This window comes from Buceros rhinoceros, unplaced genomic scaffold (assembly GCF_000710305.1).
Source record: "Buceros rhinoceros silvestris isolate BGI_N320 unplaced genomic scaffold, ASM71030v1 scaffold7366, whole genome shotgun sequence".
Taxonomy (NCBI): domain Eukaryota; kingdom Metazoa; phylum Chordata; class Aves; order Bucerotiformes; family Bucerotidae; genus Buceros; species Buceros rhinoceros.
In genome coordinates this window covers 151,991-166,599 of record NW_010416871.1, presented here as the reverse complement: position 1 = coordinate 166,599, position 14,609 = coordinate 151,991, and the positions used below count along the sequence as shown (strand labels likewise).

The 14,609-nt window shown below is 41.1% G+C and overlaps 1 protein-coding gene across 1 annotated transcript in view; it reads left to right on the top strand.

The window, feature by feature from the left end:
- Positions 1–467: 467 nt before the first annotated feature.
- The window catches only part of AGBL1 (ATP/GTP binding protein-like 1), a gene marked incomplete at its 3' end in the record, with an annotated part of 142,049 nt that continues 127,907 nt past the window's right edge, over positions 468–14,609 (top strand). Inside the window, exons 1-7 of the mRNA XM_010137966.1 lie at positions 468–529; positions 1,617–1,669; positions 2,011–2,219; positions 7,397–7,577; positions 8,534–8,607; positions 11,324–11,440; positions 12,430–13,031. Coding sequence (XP_010136268.1) covers positions 468–529; positions 1,617–1,669; positions 2,011–2,219; positions 7,397–7,577; positions 8,534–8,607; positions 11,324–11,440; positions 12,430–13,031 — 1,298 coding nt within the window. The remainder of the gene's footprint in view (positions 530–1,616; positions 1,670–2,010; positions 2,220–7,396; positions 7,578–8,533; positions 8,608–11,323; positions 11,441–12,429; positions 13,032–14,609) is intronic.

Below are 14,609 nucleotides of genomic sequence, written 5' to 3'. Positions count from 1 at the left end.
CCTGAGTAATTCTTCAAGGAAGATTGACTGATTTAAGGGGTTAGTCATCCTGCAGGTTAGTAAACGTGACAGCTGGTTGAGGATTAACAGGAAATCATGAATAAAATCATTGGGATTGATAAGGGATTCTCAAGCAATTAAAGTTTTCTTGCAGAAAGTCAAATATAAAAAAGAAACAGAGTGAAGGTCAAAAGAGAAGATGACCTTCTACGTGCTGACAACCACTAAGCCCTGAAATACAAGATGTACTGGCAGAGTTAGTGTGACATGGTTAACAACAAGGGGATGAAGCGCTAGACAGAACTGCAGGCCAAGGTGTAGGAGACTGGGCAAAGCTATGGAGGACTGGAATAGCTGTGGGACCAGCAGGTCAGTGTGCAGACATGTCAGAGTGGTGTGAAGATGCAGGGCAGGGTTAATATGAGTTAGCAAACTGGTCTGGGGGTGCTGTTTGCCTGCCGGTGCCAATGGTAGTGAAAATTGCAGGACAAAACCAGGTAGCAGAAATACCTTCCAATCCCTTCTCTAGGTAAGAGTTTGCTAAAGTACTATAGAGAGCACACTGAGATGACTCCAAGTGACTTTCTACCCCTTTCCAGTATCTCCATTTTACCCCATTGCTGGGATTGAGGTTTGCTGCATGTTAGCTGCTTCGTGCTTACTCTCTCCATAGCTTCCCTTTTTACTGCTATTCTTCATGTAGCATCATTCTGTTCTCCCTCTTAACCTCTAGCTTCTTTTCCTGTCCTATAAATCCCTACTGATGACTTTAACGTTCCAGGTGTGAGGGGCTCTGGCACTTTGGTTAATGAACTGGAAGCGAATTGGAGCCTACTAGCTCTGGAGAACTCATACCAAGAGCCATCTGTTGTGAGCCGCAAATGCTGATTGGTATTCAGGGAGCTGAGCTCCAGTCTTACATATGCTACTTGGCCCTTCAGTTGATTACTGAGCTCCTGACAGCTTATAATATGTGTCACAGCAAGGAATGTCAGGACCAGTCAGGAAAACACGTTTAGGCAGAGTTGGTTTGAAAGGAGGGAGCCTAGACTGTGGTATGTCTTCATGCTCCTCCTGTGGGGCAGGGCGAGGAAGGCGGTGGGTGAAGGGATGTGTTCTAGCACGCTTAGCGGAGTTTGAGTTTTATCACAAGTTTTATAATCTCCTTTCAGCCTGATATCCTGGAGCTACATGATCAAGAGAATACTGCAACTTCCCTTTTATATTTTTATAAATCTTATATTTTAAAAGCTTTAAAATTTTAGTTTTTTTCTTGCTTTTGCAGTAAAGACTTTAAACATTACCTGAATATGACCTTTTAAAGCCTTAGAGCCAGAAATCAACAGAAAAGCAGCCCAAACTGCTGTTGCTCATGTTGGTGTTTTAGTTTTTAAACACTGTGTGTTTCCAGAATCGTTTGATTTGTGGCTTTCGTTATGCAGGTATGTGTGGGGGTATGTTTAGAAGTTAAACTGAAGTTCTCTGGTTGTGACAGGACTGTACAGCTACAAGGTTTCTGGACGTGTTGATCTCAGCAAGGTGTTCTCTCAGGACTGAAGTACAGATCTATGTGGAGATTATATGACTTGCTGTCAACTAATCTTACTGTTCTTTAGCTTTTCTCACACTTCAGGAGCTTCTTTAGTTTCAGGAGCTCTTATTATGCTCAGCTGGAATTAAGTTTATTCGCACCTGGAGGGAGATATGGGCTCTGCCCTTTTTGCCACCCATGGTCTAGTGGAGAATCTAGAGGATTTTGCAGCAGCCATTTGCACCTAGACAGAGAAACTGCTTTTAAATTTTTTTTATGTATGATTCTAAGAGCCTAACTCATGCTTAAAAAAATAACAACACCCTAAATTATAAAAAAAAAGGAAAAAATTCCTTTTTTTTAAACTAAGACTGTTAAGCAAGAATGAGCAGGTGTTAAAGTCTGGGTTCGAGCCACCTGGTTATCAGTCAGTGTGAGTAGTGGAAAGAGTTTAATTCAGCCTTTTCTCTTCTTTTCAGAGTCTAATAGCCGACGGGCAGTGAGCAGAGGCTACCTGGGTGGATTGCTGAAACTCTACCAAGACTGGCATCAAAATGATGTCTCCAACAACTACATTTATATTCGTAGGGGTCTCCTGCTCTGCCTAAAGCACATCACCAACATCCAGCTGGGCAGGGAGACTTTCCTTGGTTCCCGGGGTATGGAGATTCTCTTCGCAAGTGTACAGGTAAGTGGTGCTGTTGTGCTTAAGTGAGATGGATTGGTAGTTAGTGCTGGGTTCTGCCTCACAGTGCAGGAAATTCCATAGATTTATTCTGAATTTATGTAACATATCATTGGAAAGGCTGATAATGTTTATATAGAAAGTATTGACTTTTTTGTAGTACTTCAGAAAAGCTGAAATGTTTCAGTCTTAAACTAAGCTTGATTCTTACTGAGCCTCATAGGAATTGTAGTTCAGGATTTTTAATGCTTCTTTTTTTTTCTCCTCCCCCGTGGATCCTGCTGTCTGCTTGGACTTCCTATCCCAAAGAACAGTGCAGTGTCTCCAGAGAAGAGAAGCTTATGTTTTTTGTGAGATATTTCCTTTCAGGTATCTAGACAGATAATTCCACCCAATCAGTCTTGTACACAAAATAGTGTGCTGATTTATCCAGGTCTCTGCTGATGAGAAACATTCATTGAGTGTTTTGCAGGAGGCCTAGTTTTAATCTTGTAAAACATTAATGTGGGTTCATCAAGAAAGATGACATGGTCCTGGAGATGGAAACCCTGTAAGGTACGGAAAGGGCAGGTACAGAACAGTAATGGTTTCCTCTGAGTCTCGCACCAACATGCTCACTTAGCCTTCTCTGGAGAAGTCATTTATGGAGAAACCTTCAGTTCTTGACCCATGCGATTCCACAGAGTGTTCCCATTGTCGTTCTTACTGGTCAGTGCATTATCTTATTCTAGCACCATCAGAAACAGAATAAAAATATCTGTCCCCTTCACTTCCAGAAAATCCATTGTCTTATGATACAGTGTATTTACTTTTTTACCTTTCCTGTTGCTGTCCTGAACAATCCTCCTTTGACAGATGTTCCTTAACTAGTAGCAGATGGTAGATTTGTAGAGTTTTTTCACTTTGTTTTCATCATGAGGAATTGACCATGTTTTCAGGTGGGATGAGTTGGCCAGGACCAGCAGATCTTTCACGGGAGTATGGCCTCTGTTAATGAGAAGTCCCTGGTCTGCTGAAACTTGAATAGGGTGGATGGTTAGAGCTGCTTGAGGGTATGTGTCAGCTCATTCCCTCTCAAGAGCCTTCTATAGCTCACGTAGCTTTCTGAGCTAACATTTCCTGATAGCTCAGCCTGGGAGCAACCTTTCGGAAAGTGCAAACATGGGGTCACCTTGGGTGAACAAACAGGAAATGACATACTAAGACTCCAGTGAACACTGGTATCGCTAATCCTTCCAAAGGTTAGAAGTGGAGCGGAAATGACAGCTTCAGGGGCCTCCAGGTTGCTTTTTTTTTTTTCTACTGTGCGCTACTAGGGAGATCTTGGAAGGCGAATTACCAAGGTTAATAAATTCAAAGCTCAATGTTCCACAGTACTTCTTTGGGATATTGTCACTCTTACCATGTCTCTGCAAGCATGTAGTGTTAGGAGTCTGGCAGCCCTAGGAGGTCTCGCTCATTCTCCTCCCTACTCTGACCTGATACAGAGGCTGTTGCTGTTATTAAAATCTTCATAATCTTTGTGGTAGACAGAAAATGGGGTCTATTATCCTGAAAGGAATGGCAGGCTGTAGTAAGAGAGAAACAGAGTGAGACAAGACAAGACAAACAACTCCGGCTTGGGAGAGCAATAGCTCTTTGTCTGCATGGACAGTATAGGAATTTGCTGGCTGTGGTGATTAGCCTTGACCAAACTGAACAGCTGATGAGATTTAAAACAAGTTAAAAGCAGGCTAGAAAAGTTCTGCTGAAACTTTATTTTACTTTAATCTATTGAAATGGGTTTGTTTTAACAACCTCCAGTTGTTAAAACTCCTATTTACAAAAGCTGCTTTTCAATTGAAACCTCTCCAGCTGCTTAAGAGCTTTTAATAGCCGTTAACCCTGTGTCTTTACAGGAAGAGCCGACAGTTCAAAGTCTGTCTCCTTACATAGATTAGAAGTCACCGATACTTTATTTGAGAAGAACTTAGAGATATTTTAGGAGGATTTAGAGGCATTTTGAGTTCTGCTCCTACCTGGAATGAAAAATAATGTAAGATAATGAAATCATTCGTGAAAAGGAAGCACTTTCTGTTCCCATTTCTTTTTCCAAGCTCCATTTAGAATTTCATGGCAGTTAAATGGTATATTCACATTAGCAACTGGCTGGCTTTGTGTGCTGTGACAGAGCTGCCTACTCTAAGACAAGAAAACAGGCTTCTATCCACTTTAGGAGAGGCTGGTGCATGGAGCAGTGTTTTTCTATTTTATCATTTATCCATTTGATTTCTTAAGCTCGCCTGGTTACTCTTCAGCTTTCCTGTACTAGGATAATATTATCCCTATACTCTATATTTCTCACAAGTAGCATCCATTAGCATCGTTATCTTTGCCTTACTGTCATATTGAAACCTCCGTTTTTGTATACATCACATATGTATTATGATATCTGGGCTATTCCAGATTCAGTACAGAAAAGATTGAGTGTGGAGGCTGAAAAGCAGATCTGCAGGGGTTAGAGGGTAGATTTACAGGGGGTTTCTGAGCTAGGAATTTACTCTTTCCTCGTTTGCAATATCCTACTGCAAAATAAATGGGGTAGTTTGCACACGTACAAAGCAGTCTCCTGTCCATGTCTCAGGTGTCACTGAAAGACTTTTCCAATACAGTGATGGAACATTTTCCAGTCATCTGTAAACTATGTTATCTTGGAATCGGAGAACACTTTAGGAACAGTAATGAAAACAGTCCCACAACTTCCCTGCTAAGGTATCTGAAGGCTTGTTTGCACTTGTAAGCTAATTTGCTGTAAAGAAAAAGGTGACTTTCCAACAGCATCATTGAATAACTCCGTGTGTGGAGGTTCATTGTCTGGATGAACGCGCCTTGTTCTTGACCTTCGCAGTTCACTTGGCAGTGAATTAAGATGGCTGGCACAAGGTAGACATTTATGCAGGCCTGTGTTCACTGTTCTAGTAGAAACAGAACAATTTTACTACACTCTAAGACTGTTCAAGACTGTTCTTCATTTTGCACATATAGGTAAACTTTCCTTATCTTTCCTTTAGTAACAATCAAACAAAAGCAACAAAACACCACATGAAAGAAGGAATAAATTGAAATACTGCAAATAGAAACCAGTTGTCCTTGGTGTTTGCTCTAACTACAATAAAACTTTCCTCGGAGATGCCTTCAGAATTGTCTTTTCTCTCCCCCTTGTTCCTAACAGCCAGAGATCTAGAAATACATATTAAGATTCTTGTAGTGAGTCTTGCAAGCATGTCAGCTTTAGATGATTTTTCTAGCCTCCCTACAGGAATCCTGGTTAATCCCACTGAATCTTATAATGCCATTCAATCATACATGAGAAAACAGAATATAAGTCCTGCACAGAAAAAAAGACACAAACCAAAAAACCAAAACCCACCAACAACACAGCCGTTTTCCTGATACTGACCATAATAAAGTACTTTACGTTCTTTGGTCATCTTCATAGTTCTGAGAGTGGTGGGTTTTAGGTTTTTTTGGTTTTGGGGTTTTTTTTGTCCAGCCCAAATCCTAACTATGGGCTGTCAGACAATGGCACAAAGTATCTGTTCTGTCCTCTGGGCTGTTCTATTTTATCCACGTGCTTTAGATGATTTTTCTAGCCTCCCTACAGGAATCCTGGTTAATCCCACTGAATCTTATAATGCCATTCAATCATACATGAGAAAACAGAATATAAGTCCTGCACAGAAAAAAAGACACAAACCAAAAAACCAAAACCCACCAACAACACAGCCGTTTTCCTGATACTGACCATAATAAAGTACTTTACGTTCTTTGGTCATCTTCATAGTTCTGAGAGTGGTGGGTTTTAGGTTTTTTTGGTTTTGGGGTTTTTTTTGTCCAGCCCAAATCCTAACTATGGGCTGTCAGACAATGGCACAAAGTATCTGTTCTGTCCTTTGGGCTGTTCTATTTTATCCATGCTGAAGGGATGCAAAAAATGCTAAATGGGATCAGAATGTATTGTAATACTCCTCTTCTGGCTCACCAGTGCTGCTTATCTGACTGGCACTCCTGTTCCAATGAGCTAAACCTCAGTCCCAAGCCACTAAAGGTAACACGCTGATAAGCATGGTGTGGCTTGTGATCTTGGGTAGGATATTACACTGGTTAGCCATTCTCTCTGATGAAGGCTGTGGTGTAGGTGTGCTGTACCCAGGGAAAGCTGAAGGTTTGGTTTTCTGAGCATCACACCTATGGGTTTCAACCAACTTCACCTTTGGGCAACAGCTGTTACTTGCTTATCCCTACTCCCTGTCTCTTATGTTGAAGACACAGACCTACTATGAGCTCCCAGTGGGCCTTTGCCTTTAGTTCTGGGGCAGGGTGTTTGTATTCTCTTTGCAGCAAAAGACCAAGGAGTTCGCTCCCCTTGTATGGTAATAAAAATACAAAAATATTCTGTATCTTCAAAGGACATGTAGGCTCCCATGGCTCCTTACATGATTTTTTACTCTGGGTTATAGGAATAGAAAATACAGGATACTGCAGAAATTTGGTATTTTATGAGTAGGTAATACATATAGTGATCTTTCAGACTATTGGGCCTAGTGCTTAACCATATAGAACAGAGTACAGCGGGAATGCTCTGAGTGCACACTGTGTGCAGGGAAATAATGGTGTAACTCTGCTAGCTTACCTGTGTTGGCTTTGGGCATGATGGCTCTGAGTATAGTTGTGTCAAAGGTACAGAAGCATGTGTGTGCTGGCAGCCAAAACACACACAGGCTCCCTGCAGGACTTTCTTAATGTGTATTAAATAACATATCTTTACAGTGCTGCTGTTATGGATGTTATTTTAGCTTTATGCTACTATCATGCCTTATTTCAGGACACCCTGACTACAGTGTCTTGGAATAGAACCAGGGGATGCTGTGTCTTCTAAATGACATGCATCAGTGGAAGTCCCCTGAGGTCTGTCTTAGCCTGTATTTCCGTAAGAAACGGACTGCAAGAACTTGAGGTCTTAGTGTTCCTGGCAAAAAGCAGAAAAGATGGGGGAAAAAGCAAGGAAGGAATAGGAGAAAAAAAGCCATATAGAAAGATTTCATATTCCAATCAGAAGAGTGTCTCTGCTCTGAGGAATTGTGTGTAATAGGCAGGACAATTGTAAGAGGCAATTCTTAACATTGTTCTTTGGTTTCTAGGACTGTTTATCTTGCAAAAATCTGGATCCTATCATAAATGCTGTGACTCAGATCCTGAGAAAGTGCTACCCCAAGGAGTCTCTGCCTGTGACAACAGTAAGAAGTTCCTATTTCTTCCCTCTTCCTGGGAATGTCAAGGCTGAGCCTCCATGTGAGGGATCTGAAGATAAGTGGCTGAAGGGTGAGTTCAGTAGGAGGAAAAGGAGCGTGACATGAGAATTAACTGTGGAATCTGGGGGAGTGTCGGCAGCCTAGTCCTGAAGTTTACAGTTAAAATTAATCCGATGGCCTATGCTGTCACTCAGTAGAGATGAAACTGTTCCCAGGTGTTCCTGAAGCCTGGAGATTATGTTTGGAGAATAAATGAGAGAAGCTAAAAAGCAGTAAGGAAAAGAAAAAATTCCTTATATTATTCAAAAATTTATGGAACAGTGTGGATATGGCAGGGGCTGGAGATGCCAGTGCTCCACAACAGAGGCAGAGAAAATTGTGCCTGTGCATGACTGAAGGGGGTGGGGGGGGAAACTGCCTTGCAGCTTTTTCAGCAAAAAATTGCAGTATTAGTCTTTTTCCTTTCTAAAATAAAAGCTGATAGCACTCACACTGCATGAATGAGACGTGAGTGTTTGCTGAAAAGAAGAACTTAAGCACAGGCAGGATAACCACTCCACAGAAAAGGAGAAGAGGCAGGCGCCGTGATACACACAAGCAATTTCTCTGTTGCTTTCTGTTTCGTGTGGAAGATGCTCAAATGCTACAATGGTGATAGCAGTAAAACACTGTAATCTAGATAATATAGATTAAGAGCATCCTGTAATATTATTGCAGCCAAGCAGAAAATCTCTGTATTGCTTTGTAATGCGAGTTGGTTCCATATCATGGTGACATTTGTCATGGTTTTGAAAGGCAGTGCTCAAGTCCAAGAGAAGGGTGCTTTAAAACATGGGAAATCTAGTGCCAAATTCGTTTGTACTGAATTAACAAAAGGGATCTGCTTTAATCAGAGTTGTGGTGTGTTGTAGTTTGAGGGCACATGTGGCACACATAGAAGAGATTGTTTGTATTTCTGTGGAGGGCCTTAGAGGTATATGAGGTTGAGTGCCATTGCCTTTAAATTTTTTTCTTTTACTTCCCTAGGTGACTATGAAAGTGATGGAGAAGAAGAGGCTGAAAATGACCTGGATAATGAGGATGTGGAAAGTAAGGAGGAAGTAGGTATATGAGCCAGTTTCCTTAACAACACACTGGAAAGTAAAACTTCTCATTGTCCGTTTTGACACCCTGATGAGCTGTCTAAGCAGAGAATGTAGATCCAGGTGTAGTCCCGCATACAGACACTGCATGAATAACAGAGGGATACCTGAGAGAAATCTCAGGCTTCCATTGAAGACAGTCCCCTGCATTTATGTGATCAATTGCCGTGTGAGTCAGCCCTGATGGTGCGGGTTTGGTCAGTTTTCTGTCCCTGCACAGAGAGTGACCAGTGACTATTAGAATCACACACAGAGTCAGGGATGAATGATGGATCTTTGATTCCTCTAGGTATAGACTAGAAATGGCGCTTAGGGGAAAATTGAATTATTGCTTCGAGAAGACTAATCCTCTTTTTCTTCCCATACTGGAGCATATTTGAGCTGTGTACCTATCCTAAGAAAAGAAGTTAGTTCTTCTAAGCTACAGCTGGGGCGTTTGAACCTATATTCCTTCTTTATTTGCTGCTGCACACAGACAGATAATGCAATGAATTATTCAATACTTTTCTGACTTCTCCCATTATACTCTCTCTGTCATTACCTAACTGGGGAAAAAAAAAACAACCCCAAAAAACCCCAACACAAATGAAACCAAAACCCCTACCAGCTGAGCATGAGAGTGCAAACTTTTTTGTTGTGAAAATACATACAAGCACATATGCAAATGTGAAGTAGGGAATGCTGCTAACAAGTCTTACCCACATAAAGTGGTTTGGGAAGGCAAATTAAAGAAATGAAGTTGCAAAGAGAGTCTAATTAGATATGATTGAGACTTCTGTGGGAGGGTGTTTTCATTACTTGCCCTGACTTTCTCCTTGAGTATTAAACTGATGTCATGCAATGAAAAAAAGTTGGGTTTTTTTTTAAAAACCATATTAGCTCAGTGTCCTAACTCGCCCCTGTCTGGCTGGTTTTATTTTCTGAATATTAGAGCTCGTGAAGATGCTCATTAGGAATAAGGTTCATAGTGAATTTATCTCCTCCTTTAATTAGTTAGTCACTCGGAAACAGATCCTATATGCCTCTGAACTATTTCATTATTCATAAGGATTTTCCAAGTACATGTGAGCAGGGGTTTTTTTGCCTAAGTGCAAAAACTGTGAATGTGAGTTTTAAGTACCGTTTGTCTGGTGTGCTGGTCATATATCTCCTATGACAAATCTTTCTAAAGGGAAAGCGGGCAGGGAATCAGTAATGAACTTCCAACTTACCTTTTTTGGATATTATTTGTGCAATGGTTCCTAGTATTGATGTGGTTTACAACCATTTTCAAAGCTACACAGTGCCTGTCTGCGTAGGCTACTAATGCCAACCAAGCTGAAACTAGACTCTACGCTTTCAGCAGTAACTGTTCAGAGTTCTGTGAAAATCAAAATCATCACATCAACCATCTATCCTTCTCAACCCAAATCCTTAGCAAGTTTGGAGATGCTTATGCATCGTTATGTTGTTAGTGGCAAATCCTTTTAAACTGATGCTGTACCCCGTGCAGCTCTCCTTTGCCTTTTCCACAGTTCACACTGTGCTTTGCAGTATAAGTGTGGCTCAGGGTTTGAAATGCCACGGAATTTTTTGCATTCAGGCAACTTTTTTTCCCCCCCTTTTGATAACAGCTTCAGAAATGAGTCTATTGGGAGCAAAACGCTTCTATGCTGGTGTTTGTTGGGGCATACTTACTACTGACGCGTCAAATTGAGTAATGCTGTAGTGTAATGCTATGTCTCCATCCTTCTCTCTTGCCCCATCTTTTCCTTGTTTCTTATACAATGACTGAATGGTCTGACAGTTTGGTCTTGGTTCTCTTATCTCATGTGGATGACGTTGCGCATCAATGTCCAGTTGCCTTCTGCTGTGAAAGTTTCAGATATGGTTCTTATCCCTGATTTGCTGATGGTTGAGATCTAAAATTCCTTTTTTCATATAAAATATCAAGAATTTTGTAGAGTATAGAAGATGGATTGGACAACTGTTTCGCAGATTTTTATAAACAGCATTGAGAGATAAAAATAAAATACAGGCAATTGTTGCCTGCAATTCAGTGATGTGGATGAGGGCCTTTCAGTTTGATTGGAAGGCACTCAGAGAAGCCATGTGGTTGTCTAAATCAAAAATAGAAGTGTCAAGCTTTCTAATTTTGCTGATGGCCTGTGAGGACAATTTTGGCTTCGATATATTTTGAGAACTTTCTTGCTAAATACACATTTATTTAGTGATTGTTTCTTTGTATCAGAACCAATTACCAATTACATCTTGAGGGCCCATGCCTGCTTGTTTATGTAACGTAAGCAAGGGAATTCATGATGTGCTCAGAAATAACTAGTAGTTGTTGGTGTCTCTTATTTTGAAGCCTCCCAAGGTGAGGCACTTGTAAAAAGGAACAAGTTTCAGTCTTGATGCTTTATTTGAAAGCATCTTTCATGGTATCTCTACTTAAGTACTCAAATACCAAAACATCAAATTCCCCCTTTTCATGATGTAGCCTTTCCTCCTGTGCCTCTATTTTCTGTTTCATAAAATCCCTTTCACAGCCTTCATGAGTACGGGAAGAACAGTTAAAGGACTCAGTAGATGAGTATGATGTCATTAGAAATTGAGAGTATTATGCAGAATGTTACTCTAACAGTCGTCTCGTGGGGTGTGTTAATACACTTGTCTTTTAATTCTGTTTTTGTAGGATTATGACTTGGAGACAGATGTGAACAATTTGAGGTCGAGGCCAGTGCTTGACCGGCCAGAGGAAGAGCTTGGGCAATATGCAGCAATGTGTCCAGAACTTTCTCATAATTTTCAGGTACTATCATAGTGTGGTTTCCTTTATTTGTGAATATTCAGAAGTTTAAGAACTGCTTGAAAGGGAATACTGACAAGAGATGGCTAGACGAGGCTATTTCCGAAGGAAACTTTAGATGTCTTACACAACTCAAAAAGCAAAGATTAAGATTTTTGCTGTATCTTATTGCTGTGAATCAAAAGTGATAGAAAAGCAGTGATGATGTTTGGTGCATATTTGGCTGGGTGTGGATTAACAAAGCACTATTGAATCAGTTGAAATCTGTCAGCTGGTAATTTGTATCCTTGCTGGCAATTTCAATGACAATACCAAGATCAGAATGAGAAGGGGAAAATAAGTACTGTCAACTAGGTTTTTGAAGGAAGTGATGGACAAGATTGCATTGCTCCTGAGTGAAGTGCACGGCCCAAGTCATTGTTCTATTGCAGTTTGGGACAAGAAATGGAGTACTGCAGGCAGTGCAAGTCTTGGAATTTAGGAGAGCTGAAAACCGTGATTCAAGTATGAATCTGGAAAGGATCTCGGGCTTAATATCTCTTGTACACATAATGCTGTGACATTTATTATGACTATAAGTAGCTAAATGGGCTTAAGTTATACTCGTGTGTGAAGGCAGGGGTGGAGTTCTGCACGACAGATTTGTCTCTTTTACCCTGCTTTAACATTTGTATTTAAAAAAAAAAAAAAAAAGCCTTGCGAATTATCTTCCTTAATTCATTAGAACAATCAGTTTTGGTTGGAGATGACTCAGCCAGATGACTCAACCTGATCCTTCTAGTTTCTGAGGACTACTGTTGAAACAGCTTTGTGGATAGAGAAGTTCTGGCAGGTGGTCCATGGGCTGATTATACCCTGGCTGTCTTATTGGATGAGTACAGTTTTGGGAGATTTGTAAATATTTTCTCTTTCTTCCTTGAAAGGCTTTCTTGGGAAGGAGGCACAATCTGTCTTTAGCTTCTTTTAATTTCTTCTAATTTTTAAATTTAAAGGAACTTGAATCAGAATCTGAGGAAGAGAAGAGCTTGGAGGACAGGACTGAGGGTCTTCCCTTTACTCCCTCTCATTTCATTCCAAGTGCTACTTCTGTGAAACATCCAAACTGCAGATGGAGGAACCAAACTGTCACAGAGATGGGACCAGACCCAGGGGAGAAGGATTTCAAAGATTCGTTGCAGAGCTGGACAAAAAAGGAGAAACGAAGATGGGATCAGACTGATGAAAAGAGAGACATTGTAGAAGCAGCCCGAAACGCAGACTGCTGTGATTGGGAAAATCCAGCCAGGAGTCATGTGCTGGCTTTGCGTCCTCTTCCAAAAGACGCTGCTTGGGACAAAAAAATGTTTTACCGTGAATGTCAGGCCTCAGTCAACCCTAATCCTGAAGAGAGGCTGGAGAGCTCAGACATAGTGACAAATCTTCTGGAGAAACACCAAGGGGATATCCCATTCCACAGCCCCCACTTCTACATGGCCAGGGCCAAATGTGTTAAATCCATACCAGACTACAAAGACTTGGCATTCCCGGATTTCTGGGGTCACCAGCCACCTCCTTACAGCAAGCCCGTGTTGGAGCGCAAGAATGGGGTTCAAAGGTGATTGTGCTTTAATATAATTACCACACTAAGAGCTCTCAGGCTCAAAATTAGTTTATGTAGGTTCTGATTGTAACACCTCTGTCTTAGGAGGTTACAAGACAAATTTTGGTCTATCCAAGGATTTGCTGCAAGGCTAAACAGCAGGATGATCTTACTTGGGTTTTTCTCCCGAGGAAAGGAAAATAGTATCTACTGGATTACGAACAGGATTAGGAATCAGCAAGCCTGTTTCCTCTCTCTGACAGGGACTTCCTGTGTGTCAGTGGATGAGTTGTGAACTGTCTGTGCATTGCTTTCTCTGTCTCATAGATCAAGATCAAGCACCTTTCGTGCTTGCAGTATCGGATATTTTGAGGAAAAATCCTTTCTGTCCTCTCAGAGCTGTGTGTCTGTGTCAGGTTCTTCTCAGGAAGTTCCCTGTCTACCTTTGTGCTGCTGTGTCACTTCTTGTTGTGCCTCTTGCTTTCTGTGTGTTCTATGGATCTTCCAGAATCTTCTCCTTCCCCAGCATGTGCATCTGCTCCTGTGAAGTCTGTCAGGAGCCACAGAGCAGCAGCAGGAACAAGGTAAATAAGCTGCTTTCCCTCCCTGCTGCCCAGCCTACCAGGAGAAGACAGCATATATGGCACGCAACACACAGAATGAAGGAAAAGTAGATGTCCCCCCAGGCGCACGGCTGGAGGCGGCTGTTTTTCTCATGTTATTTCAGGTGCTCAGATGAGGGGAAAGCTGTGTCTTGAAGCTGTGCTGGGAAAAAGATGCTCTTATAACTCCCGTTTTGTCTGTCCCACGTGTGGTTATGTGCAATGACCTTGTATCTCTTTTTAGTGGTATAGCTAATTATTAGCTGACACAAAAGATTCTATGCTAAACTTAAAAGTTGATCAATGCTAATCTAATGGTACTTGTGAAGACCGCTAATTTCTGACCTATAGAGATATAATAACTCTTTCTGCAGCAAATATAAAAACCAAAAATTTTATTTAGTGGCAAAATCACTCTACCATGTTCTCCTTGCTCTGTTGCTCTAAAAGCTTTGATTTTATGACTGTAATAACATGTGTAACCATACAGCTAAACTGGGAATAATCGTATCATGCTTCAGGGCATTGCATGATTGCTGCAAAGGTCAGGAAGTAAATCTGGTATTCCATATTTGATCATCTTTAGGGATCAGATAACTTCAGTTTAATAAGGAGTAGAAATTATCTTGATTTAGAGTCAAGAGACACTATGAGACAGACTAGTATGTTTATAAGTTATGGCAGATATTTCCTCACAGGGCAAGGCTGGCCATTTGGGAAATCGACGTTGACTGGGAAGAACTGGGGATAAATCAAACCTGACAGACGACTGTAGAGAATAAAAATTTTACAGAATCAGTCTTTTAACCCAAAAAGCAACTTGTTGCAATGGGAATGGAGCAGGAGCTCTCTCATGCTAAGAAACAAACAACGAAAAACCCAACCAAATGAAAATGAACAAGTAACCCAAATGAAATTCACCTGGAATTAGCACATGGAAGTCCTCTTTCTCACCAGTCCTCCAGAAACATTTCCTAAACCTCTTCATATT